Here is a 23,871-nt window from a genome sequence, read left to right on the forward strand (position 1 = left end):
TGGGATCCCTGCTGCCCCTTAGGAGTTTTTTTAAAATTAATTTTATTGGTACATTTAATGTATACAATATAATGACATTAATTGTTGGAAATTTGTACCTTTACATAATCAATCTTGGTTCTTATTTTTGCCCATTCAGGAGCTTTCTTATCAATAAATGTTTGCCTGCTCTTAACCACCGTTGTTCCTAGAACGCATCTGATTTTTAGAGAATAAGAGCTCAGCATATCATAGAGCTAACAGGTTTGGAGATTTTAGCATTTCATATTTAATCTCTGGTATTATTTCCTATATTAATCTTTAAGCAACAAAATTTTATAATTTTACATAGATTAAATTTTCAATAAAACTTTTTAAACAAGTTATAAAAAACAATTATTAAATGAATTGAATCAAATCTTATCCTATCTATCTACATATGTATGTATGTATCTACCTACCTATCTGGACAGATCAAGGAGAACATCCCATGAATGATAAGACTTCACTGGATTTACCAATTTGGACAGAAAGTACAGCCAAAAGTATATGAAACTTAATTTTTTTTCATGAAAGTTGATCTCATAGAAGTTTGATCATAAAGTCATTGATAAAAACACCTAATTCTTGGGCTGGGGATTTAGCTTAGTGGTTCTGCTGAACTTCTCACAAGCTCAAGGTCCCAAGTTTAATCCCTGGTACGAAAAACAAAACAAAACAAAAAAAACCCATCTAATTCTTTTTTTTTTCTTTTTGGTTTTTTGAGACAGGGTCTCACTATGTAGTTGAGACTGAACTCACTATGTGACCTTGGTTGGTATTGAACTCACACCCATCCTCCTGTCTCAGCCTCCTGAGTGCTGGGATTATAGGCATGTGCCACCACGCCAGCTTTCCATCTACTTCTTTTAAAAACTAAATTCATTTTTTAAAAATCTTGATTTCAATCTAAATTCCTTAAACTGGTTAGGTCAAAAAGGTAATCAGGGGCCAGGGATTTAGCTCAGTGGTTCCGCCACCTGCTTTGCAATGCAAGGTCCTGAGTTCGATCCCCAGTATAAAAAAAAAAAAAAAAAGATAATCAACTATGTACTACTAAAGTACAGTATAAGCATGAATAAAACTTGTGAGAGTTAAAATTATTATACTACATAGAATATGGGTGTTAAAATTATTATAATACATAGAATATACAGACTTTTAAATCTTCTCCAGGCCTATAAATGTTAAAAAAATCATTAATAGGAAAACAGGTACCACCTTAACTTATGACCATTAACAAGTATTAAATTTATCCAGCTAGGCTAGTGGAATGATGGATTGTGAAGCAGATGGCCTAGGATCAAATCTTAGCTCCTCCATTATATGTAATTTGAGTGATGATGAGCAAGTCACTTAATCTCTGTGTTTTCATTTCTGCACCTATAAAAGGAGATTAAAGTACCTACACATTATAGGGTTGTGTTAAGAATTAAATGAGGCCATGTATGAAATATACTTGGAATAGTGGATGGCACACAGTGAATATTTTAAACCCGGTAGCTCTTATTGCTAACATTTTTCTCCAGTAAACTGTGAAAACAATTTCTACCTGTTCCACTTTCTTCAAATTAGAAGCAATAAATCCTGGCTCTCAAAATTCCTATTGCCCAGAGAAAACGGAATCATCATCTAAGAATACCATTAGTTTTTCTTACCTTCATTCATCCTGGTTTCCATTTCTTTTGCAATGAGAGGCATTTCTTTGCTTTTCTAAGGCAAATCCCTCTTTCTGTTATTTCCAAACCTATCCATTCTGCCATCTTGAAAACATTACACCACTCTTCCCTCTCAAGTGGATATTTCCCCACTTTTAATAAACTCCTTCTCCATTCCGCAATGCAGATAACATACTCTTTCTCCCTCTAAAATATTATTCTTTTGCTTGTATTATTACTGCCTACCATCACCTACTAATGAACAGAAGGAGGCTGTTCCTGGCTCACAGCCACTCCTTAACCATAGAATAGGCCCAGGAAAAGGGGCTCTTCAGCTGAATATCATCCCAGGCCCAATGCAGCAGGGAGTATTGTAGTGGCCTCATTATACTTTACTATATTTTATAAATAGGATTCCACCTGTGTTAAGCTGCTGAGGTAATTATAGAGAAAACACACTTGGTACATAATGGGAACATGTTTAAAGTAATTTGCCTTCTGAAAAGTTTTTTAAGGCACTAAGGAATGCTACCATCCCCAAAGGACAAGAAATCTTAAATTATAGGCTGGTTTTAATCATTTTCATAAAAAAACTGGCATTTCTCTTAAAATGGTTTTATCTAAAAATAAAATGTTGCACTCTACCCATAAATAACTTGAGAATAGGCTAAATCAAGAATACCACTTAAATCTGTTTTTTCCTACGAGTGTATGATCCTAAATCTGAAGAATCAGTTCATTTTCATCCACAGCATTCTCCTTAGATAATACAAAGTAATAAGAAAAAATATAATTATTCTAAGTATCTAAGATTCTTTACCAATTGATTAACATTAACAATGATTATTTTAGGTTCATTGACTTTATTATTCATCATTAGTATTTACTTATCATTATTATATTGTTCCATGAAGAAATATTTGAAAAACACATCAATAATATAAAACTAAGGAGAAAATAATAAACACACTTAAACATAATTCTGTCACCCTATGAAGTACAAGTACCTCAAAAGGTAAATTAGCGTAAATGTTTACAAGGCACATGGATGACGTCACTGATGGTGAATCTACAGCACATATGCCGCAGCGGACACGAAGGGCCCTGCTGGCACATGAGCCAAGTCACCCCAGCCTTGCTCCAGGAGCCAAGCATCAGATAACACCAGACACAGGGCAACGTTGGCACTTTGCAATAAATAAGTGGGTTTTGGGTTGCAGTTTGGGCATTTGGTCTTAAAAGGCTTGGCATCACCGAATATACTAGTACCATACTTTTATAGTTTAGCACTGTATATATTAAAGTTTATCTTATCAATATGTTTTAATTTGCTGGTATAAACTAATTGGAAGTACTGCTCATATCTTTCTGTCTACTCAGAAGATGCGACAGGAAAAGAAAGATTATATCACAGAAATAATACTTTTTTTTTTGGTACTAGAGATTGAATTCAGGACCTAGCATCTGTGAGGCAGGCAGTAGAACTACTGAGCTAAATCCCTGGCTCACAGAAAGAATACTTTTATCTTGGATATCTATAAAATTAGTATAGATGGGAGATTCATTTGTCTGGAAGCGTTAAGACATTAACTCTGCCTAGAAGAAAGGAAGACAAAACATGACTATTACAGGTCCTTTCTAGGCCTAATGCTCTCTAACCACAATTAGTGAACAGTGAACAGTTAGTGAATTAGTGAACCTACAAATGAATGAAGTGTTCACCTCTTCCATAGATTCAACAAGAGAAAGATTTTACACTTTATATACTAATTTAATGTTAATTATGGAGTTACAAACTTTTACATTAAATACCATACATAATGAATAAATGATTTTAGTGTAGGCAATAATTAAGCACTGTATATGACCTTAAAATAGCAATCTTATAAATGAGTACCTGCATACTTACATATAGATAGATAGAATATATAATGCAATATAAGTCACTGAAGAGAACACTGATTAAAGAAACACAAAAATGTGACATCATTTTCAAACTTAAATAGTAAAAATAAAAACTACAAAAGGAGCCACATATCTTAAATGCATCATGTGTAATAACAAGCATATTCAAAACTTTAAATGTACATCCAGTTTCTCTGGTCTTGTCATATCACATTAGACCCATTTACAATGGCAAAACCCTAAGGTACTACAGTTACACAAATATATTTACTTGAAAATTCATTTTCTAAACTGTTTCTCCCTACTATTATAAAGATTTTCAAAATTTAGACAAACTGTCATTAATTTTAAATTATCTTTAAACATCTCAACAGAATTGTTCAACTGATTCAATAAAAAGTATTTCCTAAAATGATACTGTAGAGTACAAAGAAACCTTCTATTATCTGTATAAGCCTTGCTGGGTTTGGTACAGAGCACCTTTAGCAGGACTCTGGGCACAAAATATATCTCCTATTTTTTTCATTGTCTCAATGAATGGCACAAACATCAACTCTGTTAACCTGGCAAGAAATCTATAATTTTTTTTTTTTTTTTTTGATACCAGGGATCGAACTCAGGTCCTTGCATTTGCAAGGCAGGCAGTGGCATCACTGAGCTAAACCCCTGCCCCCTGAGAAATCTAAATTCTATCTTTTCCCTCTCCTTCATACACAATCATCAATGACTACTGATTGTCCTATCTGTCTTGTCTTGTTTTGCTTTCTTCTGTTTTATTTTTAAGACAGGGTCTCTTTAGGTAGTTCAGGCCAGCTTTGAACTATGTAGCTAACAGGCTCGTTTCAAACTCTTGGCAATCCTCTTGCCTCTGCTCCCAAGTGCTAGGATTATAGGTGTGTGCCACCATGTTCAGCGTATTGTACCATCCTAATATTTCTTGAATTACTCCTTTCTTTCTAGTTAAATTGTGATACACCCACTTGCTTGGCTGAGATCACCAACATTGCTAAACTGTATTACCAGTGACATATCTCAAATGGACTCTCTCCTCATAGGTTTGTCCTTTCCAGTCCTTTTCCCACACAGCTAGTTAGTTTTCTAAAGCACAAATCTGATCATTTTAGTTCACTCCACTGTATCTGACCAGTAAGAATCCCTAGAATAAATTACAAGCTATGAACTCTGACCTTTATGATGTGGTTACTGCATGCAATTATCTCTGGCCTACACTCAGAATTTCTCACTAATATCATACTTCAGGCATAAAGACCTATGTTTGATCCCCTAAATATGCCATTTCCAGCTAATTTTCATGAGTTTGTACAAAGTGTTTCACATGCCTGAATTACATTCCAACAACCTCATCCCCTTCCTAGATTACTTCCTCTGTCTTTGGCTTCCTACATCTTACTTGTTCAGTTCTTGGGGAGTTTTTCCTACATATCTTTTCCAAGGTGTTTCCATAGCATCCTACTTTTTGAAGCACGACATATACTCTAGTTGAATATTTTTTACACTGGAATCTCTCAAAAGGTTTGAAGTTCTTCTAGAGATAGATACTGTCATTTTTACCCTGTATCTCCTGCACCTTTCTGCATAGTAGGAATTCAATAATTAGCAACCAGGGCCAGGGATTTGGCTCAGTGGTTCCGCTGCCTGCCTTACAAGGGCCCAAATTTGATCCCCAGTACCCCCCCAAATCAAATGAATTAATCAAGAAAACAGTAAAAGAAAATGAAGCCTCACACTAGTATGCATACAGTACAATATAGTAACCAAATTACTATATATGGTGTTTCAAGTTCATTTACAAACTATTTGGGGAGAACTCAGAAACACATTTTCTGATAGAAACGGTATTAAATGTGGCCTATAACCAGTTACCTCCTGCAAAGCTTATTTAATATATAATGTAGGTAAACTATATTATTTATAGTTACTACAGACTCTAACTGCTGGATTGCAGTAATATTTGTGGAAAGTATAAAAAGACTTCCAACTTGGTAATGCCGGAAAATAATTTTCTCTGGCTGTAGCCTAGGAATAGAATCACATACTTTCAATTTACACAGGTGGTTGAAGACAGAGGCTTTAGGAAGGAAGGAATGAAAAAATGACTAAAAATTCTAGACAACTGTGTGGGAGGGATCAGCATTGTGCTGCCATTACTTCTTTTATGCCTAATATTACATTTTTAAACACCCGTAACAACAAAACATAATACAATTTTTTATCTTTAAATTCTTTTTCTTTGATATTTTGTAGATAACATAAATTTTACGCAAAAATTTAAAAATTGCAGTCTTCTACATAAATGGTTAATTTCAAGAACTTTCTCCAATTGGAGACAGTTAACTTTCATCTCCTTTCTTCAAGGATCCTTGGGATTAAATGCCAGTTTCCTACTGGTTATCAACACTTCTGACATCCAAAAAAGGTTTCTTGCCACAGACAAGAAATTATCTAAAGGTTCCTCCTTTCCTTTAAGGAAGTATTTTGTGCAAGTACAAAGACGTTAAGTAAGCAAGCAAGCAAACAAGCAAAACAAACAAATTAATAAATAAAAAGAAAGAGTTCTTAACTCCAGGAAAAACAACAGTTGTCAGAGAAAAGAAACATAATTATAGCTTGTGTGAAATGTTTTATACAGTCATTATGTTGTAAAGAATGAACATGGATCAAACTAAAAGATATGACTAAACCAAAAATCATGATACAGGAAAATGGAGCAGAGGGAATGTATTGTAAATATCTTCTTCCAATTTGTTTTGTACTTTCATGAGTGTTTAAAAAAATTTTTTTTTATCACCATAGTTTTTTTGTTTTTGCAGTACTGGGGATTCGATTCAGGGCTTTCACACAGAGCTACATCCCCAGGCCCCTTTTGTATATTTTATTTTGGGACAAGGTTTGACTAAGTTGCCCAGGCTAGGCTCAAGCTCTTGCCTCAGTTCCCAAAATGCTGGAATTATAGGTGTGTATCACCATGCCTGGCATACACCATACTTAAAAAAAAAAAATTATACATTTTAAAATTTGAAACCCATTTTTTTCCCTTTGAAATTAATGTTTTATTCTGTCCTAAAATGGCTTTACCTAAAGGATGGAAATATTTTTAAGTATATAGGCTACTATGGGGCCTGGGATTTAGCTCAGTGGTTCCACCTTCTGCCTCGCAACTGCAAGGATCTGAATTTGATCCCTGGTACCACAAAAACGAAACAAAACAAAACAAAAAACCCCAAAAAACATATAGGTTACTATGAGTTTTAAAAGTTTAGATTTTATATTTAAGTATATGACTGGTTTCAAGTTAAATTTCTATTTATAGTAGGAAATAATGGTGAAGATGTCTTTTTATCCTTATGGAGATCCAACTGTTCTAGCACCATTTGTTGCAAAGACTATCATTTCTCCCACTGAATTATCTTGTCTCCTTTCTTAACAGAGCAATTAAACATCTACATGAAGTTCTATATCTGGACTGTCTTTTTTGGTTCATAAATCTGTATATCTATATCTGTATCTTTGTTGCCAATATAATAAAGTCTTGACTTTGTAACTTTAAGCAGTTACATTATGTAGTCTGAGAATTCCAATTTTGCTGAAAATTGTTTTGGCTCTTTTAAGTTCTTTGCATTGCTACATATGCTTTACATTCAGGTTGTCAACTATAAAGAAGACTACAGAGTTTGATTAGCATTATGTAAAATGTAGAAATTAATTTATAGAGAACTGGCACCTTAACAATATTAACTCTGATTCATACTGGCATCTTAATAATATTAAATATTTTGATTCATAAGCATGAATCTTCTCATTTATTTAAGTTTGCTTTACTTTGCCTAAAAAAGTTTTGTAGTTTTTAGCACATGTATTTTAACTTTATCCTAAACTAGCTTGTGTTTTTCTTTATGGTACTGTAAATCATAGTCTAAAATTTCAATTTCCAATTTTTTATTTTGGTATATATATTTTTGTTTACTGAACATGAATCTTGCACTTTAATTCACTCAGTTCTAGTAGCTTGAAGTTTTTTTTATTTTCTAGGCAAAAAGTAATGCTATCTGTAAATATGGACAATTTTACTTATTACTTTCCAATCTATATGTCTTACTTTTTCTAGCCTTACTGCAGAGCTAAGAACTCCATAACAATGTAAAACAGAAGTGATAAAAGACTGTCTTGTCTTGTTCACAAAATTAGGGAATAGTATTTACATTCCATTTGTTATTATTTTGTTAAAGATTTTCATATTCAAGAATACTGATCTGTAGGTTTGCCATAATGATTCTTTCTGGTTTTGGTACCACAGTAATTCTGGGGATGTATATTTTTATTCTGTTTTCTAAAAATGCTATTGAGCTGGTTTTCTGTTTACACTTTAGCAGTGAAATCAGTGCCTAGCTATGGGAAGAATCTTAATATCTCCACCTATAATTTTATATTTATTGATTTCTGATTTTAGTTCTATAAATTTTGCTTTATAAAATTTGAAGTTCTATTATTATATTTACATATTTACGACTAGCTATATATTGTATGTATACAGTATATATTATATACATATACACTTTATATACTGTTGTATATGTAAAATATACACACAATATATTGTATATACAACAATATATATGCTATATATATGTACAATATATACATCATATATAGCACACCTCTTTATCAATGGTAATAGTCTTTGCTCTGGTCTAACATCATTAGATGCTATGTATCTATTTCAGTTTTCTTTTGATTGTTATTATGTAATGTATATTTGTTTTTTAAGTAGTAGGTTTAGATCTTACATATTTAATGTAATGTAATACTGATATAATTGTATTTAAACTTTCATCATTTTCTATTTGATTTAGTTCTTTGTTCCTTTTTTTTCTTTTTTTTGGACTGAGAATTTTCTTTGCTATTACTTTATTGAGTCTATTATATATACATTAAAATCTTTAATTTAAAGTAATTTTAGACACATAAAGTTGTAAAAGTACTAAAAAAGACTTCCTGTGTCCTCCCTTCTTCCCTCCTTTCTTTTATTTTTCTCTGAGGTAGGGTCTCACTAAGTTAGTCAGGCTGGTCTCAAACTTATGATTCTCTTACTTCAGTCTCTTGAGTACATGGGGTTAAAGGTATGTACCACTGCACATGGTTTTTCATATCTAGTCTTAGCATAATGATCATTTTATGGCTTTTTGTCTATTCTTAGTATCTAACGATCATTTCTTATCTAACCATATAATACATTGATAACATCAAAATTACATTGATTTACGATTTTCCATCACTATAATAATTTTGAGATTTATTCAATAGTTTGTTGGTCTTACAAATATAGTTTCTTCCTTATAATTGAGTATTCCACTCTGAAAATGCTGTAATTTTTTGTTGTTGTTGTGCTCAGAGCCTCACATATACTAGGGAAGTGCTCGACCACAGATCACACGTTCTACCCCAAATATGTTTAAAATATATTTAGTTTCCAAATATTTGTCTGTCATTAAAAAATTTTATAGAAGTATATATGTAAACCAATGTTTTCATTTCTCTAGTATAAATATCTATGACATTCTCTATGATTATATTTTGTCTCCACTACTAGCTTAGAAGCTGATTGAATTTTTGTTATCTTTATGATGGTTAACTCGACTGTCTTGAAAGATGCCTAGAAGACGGTAAAGTACACTTCTGGGTGGTCCTGCAAGGATTGTGGAGGCACGACCTTGGGGACCATATCTAGTCCATCGCATCTTTCCTCTTTGGTGCTCTTCCCCTGTTCTCTGCTATCCAGAGGCCAAAAGTTGAGCAGCTTTCCTCCAGTATGCCCTTCTGCCATGAAATTTCTTCTTTGATCCAGAAGACCATGGACAGAAACCGTGAGCCAAATAAGCCTCTTTAAGTCACAAGTATCAATTATTTTATTCCAACAATGGAAAGTTGACTAATCCAATCTCTGATACTGTTTTTCATTCCAAGCATTTGTTTTATTTTCTTTATATTTTTCATACAACCTGTTTTTCTCCATCTTTTCATAAATGTTGTTTACCTTTTCTGTTAAGTCCTTTAACATACTATTCATAGCTATTGAGAAGTCCTTGTCTAATAGCTTTGTAGTCTGGGTTCTTTTTGCATTTGGCTTCCCTGATTGTTTTTTATCTCTTGACTATGAATTAAGCATTTTTGTTCATTTTACAATTTCTATTGAATGCTAGACATTATATGTAGAAGAACAGTACAGACTAAGAAAATGATATTTATTCCTGGAACTGGGCATTCTTCTTGCCAGGGTGACAGTATAGAGATATAAGAACTGAGTCCATACATTTAGTACTGAGTTCTGTTTAGGTTCATTGTTTACATTTACATTTAGCATACCATGAGCTTCTAAGCTCCCCAGGAAAAGGATGATTTTACTTTGTTATACTATGTACCAATGTTTTTCTCATTGTTCCTCTTGTACTCTTGGCTTTAGCACTGTGTACACCTGCAATATTAAGGGATATATTTTTTTCCGTGGTGGTAGATTGCTCTTAAATGTTTCTCAGTGCTAAGGTTATGGTGGGGAGCAGGGGAATTCATGGGTCTCCTGGTACCAAGTCAGCATAATGTGGACTGTTTCCTGCAGCTGAGCATTACATGTCTCACTCACAATCAAACCATGTCTTGTTATTGTGAGTGGTCCTGAAAGGGTTCTTCTTCATCCATAAGGAGCAACAAATCTCTGATTTATATCACTGCAAGGTCCTACATCCAGTAGAATTTCCTACCCACTCCTTAGGAAAGACAGCTTTGTTCCTTACCTAATCCCATATGTCACCCATGGGCTAGGTATGCTAGGGTAGTATGCAGTAGTAGTTTTTCAAGAGATTGGAGAAAACACCTGGAGAAGGATTTTGTGAAAGATAAGGTTTATTAAGGCTAACTAATAGGTACTAACAGGGAAGTAAGGGTTAACTGAAACTTACTTCAAAGGGAAAATCCACAGACGTGCATAAGAGTTTAAAAGTAATTCTTTGGCAAAATCTTATAGAGTTAAGGAGGTGGTCCATGAGAGACATGTATTGTACCTAACAGCTTCACCCATGAGGTTTACTGACAGCAAGTTAGATAAATTATTCAGCTCCACAGGTTACTATGGGGAATGGGTTTTACAGCTTAAACTATGCAACAGTGACATCATTAGCTATATTACACTACATGATTTAACATACAGGTAGAAAAACAGCTCTTACAGATAACACTAGATTGCCCAGTTTCTAGCATCCTTTAGACAACATGTATATGGATGGATATTCTGGTCCTTGTCTGTTCAGAATGTCACCTTGACTTGACAGGAGTCTTAAAAATGGAGGGGGGCAGTGGTTCAGAGACATGATGCTAAATGTACTAGTTTTTCACAGGGATGATATGCCTTAGATCCTGGATCCTGGAGTGGGCTTTGAAAACTAGGAGAGGAGGCTTTGCCTCTTCCATAGTAGCTTAAAGCTTCTGCTTAGTACAGAAAAGTATCTTGGAAGTAGACAGGGTTTTGAGCTTGTGCTCCTAATGGGGGAACTCTATGGTTTCCCAGTTAGTATGTGGTGGAGATCAGTAGAAATAAAACTTGTAATGGACTCCGCTGTTTTGGAACTCCCTGTTGCTGTGACCTGTCATGACAAGCCTATAGCGGTGGCAAACCTATGGCACATGGGCTGCAGCAGGCTGTTTGTAGGCTCTAAAAGGCTCTAAAAGGTCCAGCAACACTGGCCTAGGATCAGCCTTTTAAAATGTGCTACAATTTCAGCTGTTTGCTTTTTATCCACTTTTATGGGAGATGTCTCTTCTACTCCTTCTCTATTAAAGAAGAAAATGTTCTTATGTCTTATCTCTCCTTCCAATAAACTAGAAAAGGGAGGAAACTTTTTCCATATAAAAGTCATCCATGAAAAACTTACAATAACATCATAATTAATGATCAAAGATTGAATTGAATGCCTTCCTCAGAGTCTGGCTACAAGGTTAAGGTTTTCAGTCACTACTACTATTCACAATTATACTAGTCACCCTTGAACATAACAGTAAGAAAATAAATAAAAGGCATATAGAATAACTGAGTGCCTTTATGTACAGACAAAACGATCCTCTGTGTTCCAGAATTAACTATTAAAGTATAAAGTGAGTTTGCAGAAGCAAAGAATAAAAGGTGAATATATAAAAATTCAATAGTAATTCTATATTTAATAAAAATTAGAAATTTAAATTTAAATACTAATTTTAAGAGCAAAAAGAGACATGAAATACCTTGGAATAAATCTTAAAAAATGTATTCAAGAGAACTAGAAAACACTGTAGACCTAAATTAAAGAGAGATACTCTTTTTCACAGATCAGAAGACTATTATTAAGAAGGCAATTCTTCCAAATTTATCTATAGATTCAATATAATTCCAATAAAAATTGCACATGCTTGACAAAAGCTGATTCTGAAGTTCATATGGAAAAGTAAAGAACCTACAAAAGATGATTTTGAAGGACAAAGTAGAGGCTGAGCTCTGCAATTTCAAGATTTATTATAAAGCTATAGTGTCTTAGTCACTTTCCTCACCACTGAGACAAAATACCCAACACCTGCAACTTAAAGGGAGAGAGGTTTATTTTGTTTCAGTCCATGGTTGGGTGGCTCCAAGGCAGGTCTCAGCAGGGCAGGGGGGCCTAGCTGAGGAAAACCTGCTTACCTCATGACTTTCAGGAAGCAGAGTAAGAATGAAGAGAGCTGGGAAAGAAGATACACCTTCCGGGTCACACCCTCAGTGACCCACCTCTTTCATCAGACCCCAACTCCTAATAGCAAGTCTGCCATAATGCCTCCGTAAATCATTCACCTTTTAAAAGCCCCACCTAAGAGCATATGAGGTTCTTGGGGGCCATCTAGATCTAAACCATAACATAGTAATCAAGTCTTTGCGGCATAAGGTGAAATTATATAGAACAATGAAACAATAGATTTGAGAAACAGACCCATATGTATATAACCAACTGATTTTTTTATGAAGGTGCTAAGGAATGTTTTTTTTGTATGGGGATCAAACTCCTGAGTCTGAGATAGGCACAAAGCCACTGAGCTAAATCCCCAGTCCTAGGAAATTTAAAGATATATAGTCTTTCCAACAAACAACAACTGAAAATCTATATGGAAAAAAAATTTTAATTGAATCAAATCAAACCAAACACATCTTTAACTTCTGCCCTTAATGTGCAATATATATATGTATACACACACACACATATACATACACACACAAACACACACACTAAATTTAACTAAAAATAGTTCATAAATTAGGCTGAGGATGTAGGCAGGAACTTTTTGATGTGATAGAAATGTTCCATATCTTGACTGTGGTGGTAGTTACCTTACTGTATACATTTGTCAAGCTTCATCCAGCTACACATTTTGAAAAGGCACATTTCACTTTATATAACTTATACCTCAATAATCTGTACTTTAAAATTTTTTTGAAGGGGTGGATACTGGGGATCAAACTTGGGCCTGTGTGCTTGCAAGGCAGGCAGCAGAACCACTAAGCTAAATCCCTGACCCTAAAACTTACACTGTGAAAAAAAAAAATCTCAGAATTGAAAGGGATTACATTCAGTATTCAGTTTGTTATGCTGACAACAACGACAACAACATCATGTGATGGGTTTACTTGATAGTCAAACCAAGATTTAAAAACTCTCAACCGTCCAAATTTATGGGAACCTAAGCACATCTACGTATATAGGACACTAGGATACCAGTGAAACATGACTGACTTAACTGAAAAAGAAAAAAAAAGATTATTTAGAGTAATTATGTAGTAAAACCATACAAAAAACTGTTAACAATGATGAATACTTATGTAACAAGGATGCATGCACACACCGGCACATATTATATATTCTACTCCATCAAAGTGTAATTTATATTAAAAGGACCAATATATGGATATTTAAAGTAGTGTTTGAATATACATGCATTTTTTCCATGAGTTATGTTAATAAATAATAAGCATGTAAGTAATCTACTTATTTAAAAACATTAAAACATATTAAAGAATTTATATGAAGACAAATATATGGTGGCCTAGCAAGGAGTACCTTAGCAATAGCTGTTTGTTTAAATATGTGCGTAATCAATCCCATAACAGTCTCTGTGCCACTTCGATTTGGAGCTCTCATTAAGTTTTCCCACTCTTCAAAACTGTTTTTCAATTCCTATGTGGGATGAAGAAACTTTGTTTAGGAATACAGCATAAAGAACAGAACAATGCAATCATGAATCATGTCCTACATTTTTTTCTTTTCTGTAAAGAAAGATATAAAAATAAAATTCCCATAGATGCCAATGTGTTAATTTAAAAACACTAAATGCAGAGGTCAGTCATATGGTCATGCCAATTATAGAAACCAATTACAAACTACAGGTGAAAAGAGAGCCCTTTGCTAACATCATAAGGCAAACAATTACAGCTTGTATCTAAAGAGAATTATTTTATAAAATGAAAATTAAAACTGAAACATATAAAAGCATCATAGTGAAAATGTATATATTTTTATTTAAAGAAGCCTAAAGATTTGGAAAATATTAAATAAAAATAAAACATAAACAATATATTAGCTCTCCATTTTATTTTCTCTCTAATGCTAAGATGGTAGATCAAGGGTCGGATTTAGCTCACCCAAGATAGATCCCAGTACCAAAAAAAAAAAAAAAAGAAAGAAAAAAAACCAACCAACCAAACAAAAATAACCCAGTAAAATGGTAGATCAAGAAAATTGATCATTCTGTGCATAACACATTGCTCAAGGTTTACAAAATGCTTACTTTAAGCTTTCAAGATTTAACAATGAAGGGGCCAAGGATTTAGCTGAAAGGTTCTGCCACCTGACACGCAGCGCAAGGTCCTGAGTTCATTCCCCAGTACCAAAAAAACAAAAAAAAAGATGCAACAATGAAAATTTCCCTGGCCACCAGATTTGTGGACATTTTGAGAATATGTAAAAGCTGAAATCCCCAAAAGTAAATAGAGACAAGGATTACGTAAAATACACTGTTGGCTTTCTGGTATGTTGAACTTCACATCTTATGACATGATCATAGGAATACAGGACTTCAAAAATAGGGATCCATGTAAGATATTTTAGAAGATAGTCATTCTTTAAAAATAAAAGGGGATTGAGCTCAATCAATGGCACTGAGCCTGCCTCACAAGCATAAGGTCTTGAGTTCAATTCCTGGTACCAAAAAAAAAAAAAAAAAAAAAAAAAAAATCCTACAGCAAGAAATACAGTTTCCCTTGCTACTTATTGGGTTTCATAAGCTATATACATTTTGATTTCTTAAGGCTAAATCTTTGTTACCATTAAAGTACTTTACTCAGCAGAAATCTTTTAAATCACTAGGACACTGTATCTGTTCACATATTTGACAGCTAATATTCAATTCTTCCTGTTCTCTTCTTGAAATGATACAAACCAATTTATCCGCTCTATTAATTAAAGTTATTTTAAGAAAGGAGATTTTTCTTCCTGTGAATATGAAATATGAACAATCTTTTAGAGTAAAATTTAAAATAAGACTTTCAATCAAATACAGGTTCTCACCTTGGCTATTAATGGTGGAAGATCAAATGGAATACGCTGTCTGATTTTCGGGGGTAGTTGGGTTAAAACTTCAGTCTTTAATCTTCTAATCATTATATCACTTAATAGCTGGTGAAGTTCATTAAGATTTGATGCCCCTCGATAGTCCCACTGAGGCCTTTTACCAAAATATCTGTTAATATGAAGAAAAATATATAGCAGAACTGAATGCTAGGGTTAAGAAAACAATTTATCCAGTATGTTCTTCCTTTTAATGACAAGGAGCCATGATACTTTTTGTCATGAAAACAAGATTTTTAAAAGTTCAACTTGTGTGGGGCCAGGGATTTAGCTCAGTAAACCCACTGCCTGCCTCACTACACTAGCGCAAGGTCTTGAGTCCGATCCCTGGTACCAAATAAAAAAAAAGTTCAACTTGTGAAACTATAATGAAAAAGATTAGACCCCATTCAACTGTGGACACTATTAGTGTCTAAACTCTGTTCACACTAAATTAAAGCATGGCTTGGATGAACTGATAACTCTGAATGGGACTAGGTCAGTGTTTCTAAATGGAGGCCCTACTGGCATTTGATTGGGCGCTTAGCAGAACTACCGCTATGCAGGTTTGAACTGGCAGCATACTAGCCAGTCATTCAAACTACCAAAACTACCTCCAACATTTTCCATATGAGATACTGTCTCCAATCAACTTGTCATGTACACCAGATCTATTACTTGGTTTTCTCTTGTTCCTTTGAAACCACTGGATTGATACCAATTCATTTTTTTAAAGTCATAGATCCACTCTGAAAGAAAAAGAAAGAGGAGACATCAGTGGATAAGTGATTTCAAGAAATACTGAGAGGGCACTAGCAGATGGAAAAGTGGTAACTGACATGGCAAAAGAAAGAAAGCTTCCAACTTAAAATGCTTGCATAAGACGACTTATCCTACAGACCCCTGAGAAGGTAAGAAATTGGAAGTGCAAGTAATGTTAGCAGGTGTTAAAACAAGGGTTGAAATCTAGTGGATCAGCTGAATTTAAAAAGCAGGACAGCTGGTGCAAAAATATCCCCCATCACTGTGACAACTAAAATACTACCCCCATAAAACTCCCCATAATCTCTTAAGGATTTATATTTATTACCCATCTTTGAAAATAGCTGTAAAAAAATAATCAGCAAAGGAAAATTCCTGTTAGGTTTCATGATTACTGGCCTTTTTAATGGAATTTAAATTTATTTCAGCACAAATAGATGTTAGAGAAAAAAGCAATGTGAAATACTACTTTTTTGACGGATTACACTTAAAATACAGAAGCAGTACAACTAATGTTCAAAACTGTACTTGTATTGTGGACTTGATTAGGAAACTATAGTGAATGGGTGGAATCTATTACATGATAATGATACAAATACCATTTAGTTGTCATCAATAATAAATTTACCTCAACCATATAGTGAGACCCTGTCTAAAAAAAAAAAAAAAAAAAGACTAAATACATTTTGTGCTGTGTGATACATATAAGCCTTCAGGTAACTAAATGTTGTGGTGAATCTTAAATTTCCCCCAAAAGCTCATATGGCAAAGTCTTTGTCATCAGCATATGGTATTACTGAAGGTGGTAGAAACTTTAGGAGATGGGGAATAGTTAGAAGATGGAGGTCACTGGAGGTAAGACCTTGAAAGGGATTTTAGGATCCCAGTGCCTTCCTATGTCACTATTTGCTTTAAGGCCACCATGAAACAAGCAACTTTATTCCACCACACAATTCCTACCATGATGTTCTGCCTCTCAACACAACTGACCATGGACTAAAAGCTCTGAAAATCATGAGTCAAAATAAATCTTTCTTCCTTAAAAAAATAAAAATAAAAATAAATTTAATTATTTAAAAGAATCTAAGTGCTGTTATTGCACAAAATATTGACAGATTTATTTTCAGTTGCTGAAAATGGAGTTGCTGAAACCTGTCCACTAACATAGTTTGACTTCCTTGAATGTACTGTCATCATATTTATATTAAAAATTCACAAACTAATAAAAAGTGGGAACATACTTGATAACATCTGATTCTATCACCTGTTTTCCCATTCATATCCATAAGTATATTTTGATGACACAGCTATTTTTAAAAAATTAACACTACAGGGCCGCAGATGTAGCTCAGTGGTTCCACAGCCTGACTCATATGCACAAGGTCCCGAGTTCGATCCCCAGTACCAAAACAAAAATTAACACCACAAACCACCAATAATGAAAAGAAGAATCATGCATGGGGGCAAATTGAGTCTTTAGATTTTAACCTTAATTTCTTTTTTTTTTTAACCTCAATTTCTTGATTCAACATATTCTAACAGAAAGTGGAGTAAATGCTAGTTTGTTGCCTTTGAAACCTGTTCTTAGAAAAATCCTTAGTTTTAAAAGTAAGAGATTATTCTTCTAAATCAACAAACCTACCGAGTAAATTTTATCCACTTTGATCTCATAATAAAGTTAATAGAGTAATTCAATGTACAACTTTCTGTGGCTTGACAAAATTGTCTATACTATTATGCATCTCCAAATTTGTCATAAGATAAACACTAATAAAAAACTAGCTGAGCTAAACAAAACAATACAAAACATGAACAGCCAATCTAGCAACAAAATAAGAGTCCATGAAAGGTACTAAATGGAAATAAAAGAGATAAAAATTCTAATGGAAGTACAGGCAGCAGGAGTGACTAATGTGAGGAAAGAATGTCAGAACTAGAAGACAGAACTGATGTAGGTGACCATATACTCAGATATCTTCAAAACAAGAAAAGATCATGAAAAATGAATCCAACAGCTACTACATGATACAAAGAAAACAATCTAAGATTAACTGGAATTAGTGAAAAATCAGAAGAAACCACAAATGGCATTAAAAAAAATCTGCTTATAAAATAATAGTAGAAAAATTTCCAAATATAAGGCAAGAATTAAGCACAGATAAGTGAGATATATAGAACTACAAATAACCACAATCATGAAAGAACTTCTCTATGATACATCACAGTCAAAATCCCAGAAGTCTGAAATAAGAATACAATCTTAAAACCTGTGAGAGAAAAGCAACAAAAAATTTATATTTTTATTTTTGTTTTGTTTTTGGTACTGGGGATCAAACTCGGGACCTTGCGCTTGCAAGGCAGGCAGCAGAACCAACAATAATCTCTAAAGATAAATCTATAGAACTACAGCAGACTTAACACAAACCTGAAAGGCCAGGACAGCTTGACATGAAGTGTTTTAAGCACTAAAAATACTTCCAATCTAAATTGATACATTCTTTTTTTGTTTTGTTTTGTTTTTTGAGACAGGGTCTCACTAGGTAGTTGAGACTGACCTGGAACTCACTATGTAGCCCACGCTGGTCTCGAACTCACAGTGATCCTCCTGCCTCACCCTCCTGAGTGCTGGGATTACAGGTCTGTGCCACCATGCCTGGCATTAGATTGATATATTCTGAAAAAAAAAATCTTTCAAAATTGATAAAGGAATAAGGTATTTCCTGTAGCTGAACCGAAGGCACAAAACTCAAGGTAAATATTGCCTGCTTGGTTATATCATTTCAGAAGTTTGATGTCTTCCACTATATATAATTTTTTTTTGTTTTGTTTTTGTTTTTTTGTACTGAGGATTGAACTTTGGCCCTTATGCTTGCGAAGCAGGCGCGGGAACCACTGAGCTAAATCCCTGGCCCCGCTATATATAATGTTTAATGGAAGAATCATGGCTGATTGGGGGAATGATGGAATTTATGGTTCTAATGTCAATACAGAATTCATTTGGGAAGATGTGAAATTTTCTGTGATGGATAAAAGTGATGGTTGCACAAAAATAGCACTGTATTCAGTGCTAACAAATTGTATTTAAAAATGGTACATTTAGTTATATTTATCTTAGCACAGGTAAAAATGGAAATAAAGAGATGAGGAATTTTAAAAAGAGAAAGCAGGTATTTCCATGAAAGATAGCACATTAAGAAATTCATGATCAACAAACCAGCACTATAAAAAACCCTGAAGGATAGCCTACAAAAAGACAATGAAGCCAACAGTACCAAAAATGTGTAACAGAAAAAATATACAAGATATAGCAAGCAGTTAAATAGAAGGGAAAAAAAAGGAATCACCACAGGAAAATAATACAAGGACAGGAACAAGTCAGTAACTTTCAGTAGTAACTCTCAACGTGCATAGTCTCAACTCTCCGATCAAAAAACAAAGTTTAGCCAAATGGATCATAAAACAAAACCCAAAAGTATGTTATATGTAAGAAATACATTTAGACCAAGTTTGATAGCACATGCCTATAATATAAACACCAGAGAAGCTGAGGCAGGAGAATCTCCACAAGTTCAAGTCCAGCCTGGGTTAAATAGTGAGTTCAAGGTCAGCCCAAACTACATAATGAGATCCAGTCTCAACAAAACAAAACAACAAAAACCAGCAAACAGAGAATGAAGAAACATATAAACATATTTAATAATAATAAAAAAGACTAAAATTCAAAGTAGAGAAAACAATGCTTTATTCAATGGAAAGCCCAAAATCAAGCAACAGTAGCTATTCTATTTCTAAACAAACTGAACCTCAAACCAAACCTGGTGAGAAAAGGCAAAGAGTGTCATTATGCATTGGCTAAGGAATCATTCAAAAAGAACAGATAATAGTTATAAACATATATGAAATGTCTACCAGTACACCCAACTTCATGAAACAAATACTGTTAGTCATACAAGATCACATAAAAATATACACAGTTATATATATATATTGGGGAACCTCAATACCCGACTATCACAATTAGATAAGCTGCACAAAAAAAATCAACGAAGAAATATCAAAGATGAAATACATCTTCAAACAGATGGACTTAATAGGTATCTAAGAAGTGTTCACCCTCACAACAGAATACACATTCTTGGGCTGGGGAGTTAGCTCAATGGTTCCACCACCTGCCTCACAAGCACAAGGTCCCCAGTTCAATCCCTGGCACCAAAACAAAACAACAACAATAAAAACGAGAATACACATTCTTCTTGGTAGCACACGAAACTTTCTCTAAAAGATCATATAGCAGCCCATAAGTAATTACAAAAGAATTGAAATTATCTCATGTGTATTATCAAACATAGTCCAATGAAACTAGAATCTAGTGGTAAAAAAACACAGAAATAAAGCAGACACATGGAAATTAAACAATACGCTTGTAAGTAATCAATGGGTTACAGAAGAAATTTAGAGTTTCTAGAATCAAATGATAATGCCAGTACAACATACCAGAACTTATGGGACACAATGAAAGCAGTCCCAAGAGAGAATGTTTATAGACTTGAATGCCTACATCAGAAAAGCAGAGCAAACCCAAATAAATAACCTAATGATGCACCTCAAGTTCCTATTAAAACAAGAACAATCCAAATCCAAAGCTAGGAAAAGGAAGGATATTATAAAGATCAGAGTAAAGAAATAGACAAACCCATAGTCAATCTTACCAAAACAAAACAAAAACCCAAAACAATGCAATTATACATGAAAAAAGGCAAAGTCACAATGTACACCAGAAAAATCCAGAAGATTGTTAGTAACTACTTTGCAAACATGTACAACAATTGGAAAATCTAGAAGAAATGAAGAGATTTCTATATACATATGAGTTACCAAAACTGAACCAAGAAGATATAAAAACCCTGAGTAATTCAGCAATAGGTAATGAAATTGAAGCATTTATAAAAAAAAAAATCTAGCTACTAAGAAAATCCCAGCATCCAGCACCACTGAATCCCACTAGAATGTCAGGGCAGATGCAGTGCCATCATTTCTTCAAAGTCTAATGAAATTGAAAGGTAAGAAGTACTAACAAAGTCATTCCTGAAAGCTACAATTACCCTGATTCCAAAACTAGACAAGGACACAACTGAAGAAAAACAAACAAACAAACAAACAAAAAGCTACAGATGAATCTCTTTAATCTGAATCTTTTTAATGAACAAAGATCTGACAGGGATGGTGGCCCATTACTACAAGTTCAAGGGTACCCCAGGCTACATAGTGAATTCAAGGTGAGTCTGAATTACATAATGACATTCTGTCTCAAGAAACAAAACAAAACAAAACATGCAGAGATCCTTAACAATATACTGGCAAACAATGCAATAAATCATCAAAAAAGATTATACACATCATGACCAAGTAGGCTTCATTCCAGGGATTCAATGATGGTTCAACCTATGATCCTTGCAATACACAGCCTTTGACAAAATCCAATACCCATTCATGATTAAAACATGCTAAAGAAAATAAGTAAGGAATGACCTGATCACAACCTTTTCTTTTTTTTCAGTACCAGGGATCAAACTCAGGGCCTTGCGCTTACAAAATAAACATGGTGCTACTGAGCTAAATACCTGGCTCACAATATGATCACAATTTTTTTTTTTTTTTGGTACTGGGGAATCGAACTCAGTACGTTGCTCTTTTGAGGCAGGTAGCAGCACCACTGAACTAAATCCGGGCCCTTATCGCAACTTCTTAAAAGCCATTTATGAAAAACCTATTGTCAATATATTAAATGAGGAAAATGGGAAAGCTTTCTTTCTAAAATCAGAACAAGACAAGGATGTCCACTGTTACCACTCTTGTTCAATACAGAACTTGAAACTTTAGCCAGAGCAATTAGGCAAGGGAAAGAAATAATGGGGATCCATAAAGGGAAAAAACTAGTGAAGCTATCTTTATTTACACACAGCATGACACTTTACATAAAATTTCACCAAGACTTCTAGAATAATCATAAAAATGATGTTTGTGCTCATTCATTATTTTGTTGGCTTAAATTATCATTTATATTAGATGTTAAGATATGATGTTTAGATGTTATATTGTTATTATGATAAGATATGGCATCAGAAGGGGATGTTTATGGCACACTATTTGATGTAAGTAAGAATAATGCTTATGGGTAGGTGGAGAGACGAAGTTTTCTTGTTTAAATCAAGTGCGGTGGTCCATGGGTATAATCCAGGATGTAGTTCAGGGAGAGCACCCCCTCCCCCAGAGTTCAATCCTTAGTACCATCAAAATAAATTTGTTTATTAGGTACTTCTTGTAGCTACCAAAATTTAACTAGATGATTGCCGACAGAATTTAGCTGTTTTTTTTCTCATTTTAGAACTATATTTTAAAAAATACTTTGATCAAAGCTATACTTTCACGTGGTTTAATAATCCAAATGAAAAGACATTCACAAAATGTGGATCAATAAATTCAAACTTTTTTATTGTTTTTGGTTTTTTGAGATAGGGTCTCACTGTGTAGTTCAGACTGCTCTGGAACTCACTGTGTAGCCCAGGATGGTCTCAAATTTGCAGTGATCCTTCTGCCTCAGCCTCCTGAGTGCTGGGATTACAGGTGTGTGCCACCACGCCTGGCTAATACATTCAAACTTTAACATATGTTCCCTGCTTCAAATTCAGGATAGATGAAGCATAAAGAGGATACAAAAATTCACATTTGGGGACAAAGATAAGATAAATGTCTCTGGGGCCAGGGATTTAGCTGAGGGGTTCTGCCACCTGCCTCACAGGTGCAAGAACCCCAGTTTAATCCCTGGTAGAAAGAAAGAAAGAAAGAAAGAAAGGAGAGAGAGAGAGAGAGAGAGAGAGAGAGAGAGAGAGAGAGAGAGAAGAGAAGAGAAGAGAAGAGAAGAGAAGAGAAGAGAAGAGAAGAGAAGAGAAGAGAGAGACAGACAGAGAGAGAGAGAGAGAGAGAGAGAGAGAGAGAGAGAGAGGAAAGAAATGTCTCTGTGGCCCAGAAACAGAACAAAAAAGGCAAAGAAAACAGGGTCGAAGTCATGAATCTGTTAGTTTTATGCCTAAGAATAGGCAGTGAGAGCTAAAAATTCAGAGGTGTGGAAAGCATTTTTGGGGTTCAGTTTTAATATAGTATAATGAATTTTCTAGAAAGTATAAACAATGTTAACTCTAATAGATGCTGTACTTTGCTTTGTTTTAAACAATCTAGAGTGGTGTTCCACTTCAGAAAGTCATTCTACTGACATTATAGCTGAACGACAAACCCACACAGCTGTATTAGCTTATATCTATATAGAATTACAATGATTCTACATATATACCAATTATCATTATCATTATGATTTACATTCACTGCATTTTGTATATCTGAAATGCACAGATGTGAATCAGTTTAACTGCAGTTTTTTTCCTTGGTGGTATGTAAAATAATAGTTCACAGGACAATCAGTGGAGGCTTAGATTCCATATAATACAATATATAAGCATTTTTTCACACTTACTTTAAATTGTCTTCCAGAGTAATTATTCATCTATTTTACATATTAAGGTATATATTCTATAATTTCTTTAATTTTTATTTCTTCTCTTTTATGGGAGTCTTTTTTTAAAAATTATATGTGAGCAAAGAACATTATATCTATGAATTTCATTTTAGTATATTGGCATTGTGCATTTATTACGAAGAGTTGGCATTACATAGATAGAGCTGAGAAACAAGCCTCTACAATATGATTACTTTCCCCATTTTTAGCTACCATGCAGTACCTAAGACTAACTTCTGGAAGGAAAAGACATTTACTATTTGTATAATTCAATCTTTAACACAAAGCA

General features: G+C 34.0%; 1 protein-coding gene across 10 annotated transcripts in view; it reads right to left on the minus strand.

The window, feature by feature from the left end:
* The window catches only part of Zranb3 (zinc finger RANBP2-type containing 3), a 240,322-nt gene that overhangs the window by 55,522 nt on the left and 160,929 nt on the right, over positions 1–23,871 (minus strand). For 8 of the 10 annotated variants that reach the window (XM_010606168.2, XM_010606169.3, XM_010606167.2 and 5 more), the window contains 2 exons: positions 15,212–15,383; positions 13,706–13,822 (listed from right to left, as the gene is read on the minus strand). In XM_010606168.2, coding sequence (XP_010604470.1) covers positions 13,706–13,822; positions 15,212–15,383 — 289 coding nt within the window. Of the gene's footprint in view, positions 1–13,705; positions 13,823–15,211; positions 15,384–15,864; positions 15,955–23,871 lie in introns of those variants that run through there. The other 2 variants (XM_010606174.2, XM_010606175.2) reach the window with 2 other exon arrangements.

Source organism: Fukomys damarensis, unplaced genomic scaffold (assembly GCF_012274545.1).
Source record: "Fukomys damarensis isolate Sample0158 unplaced genomic scaffold, DMR_v1.0_HiC HiC_scaffold_29, whole genome shotgun sequence".
NCBI classification, from domain to species: Eukaryota; Metazoa; Chordata; class Mammalia; order Rodentia; family Bathyergidae; genus Fukomys; species Fukomys damarensis.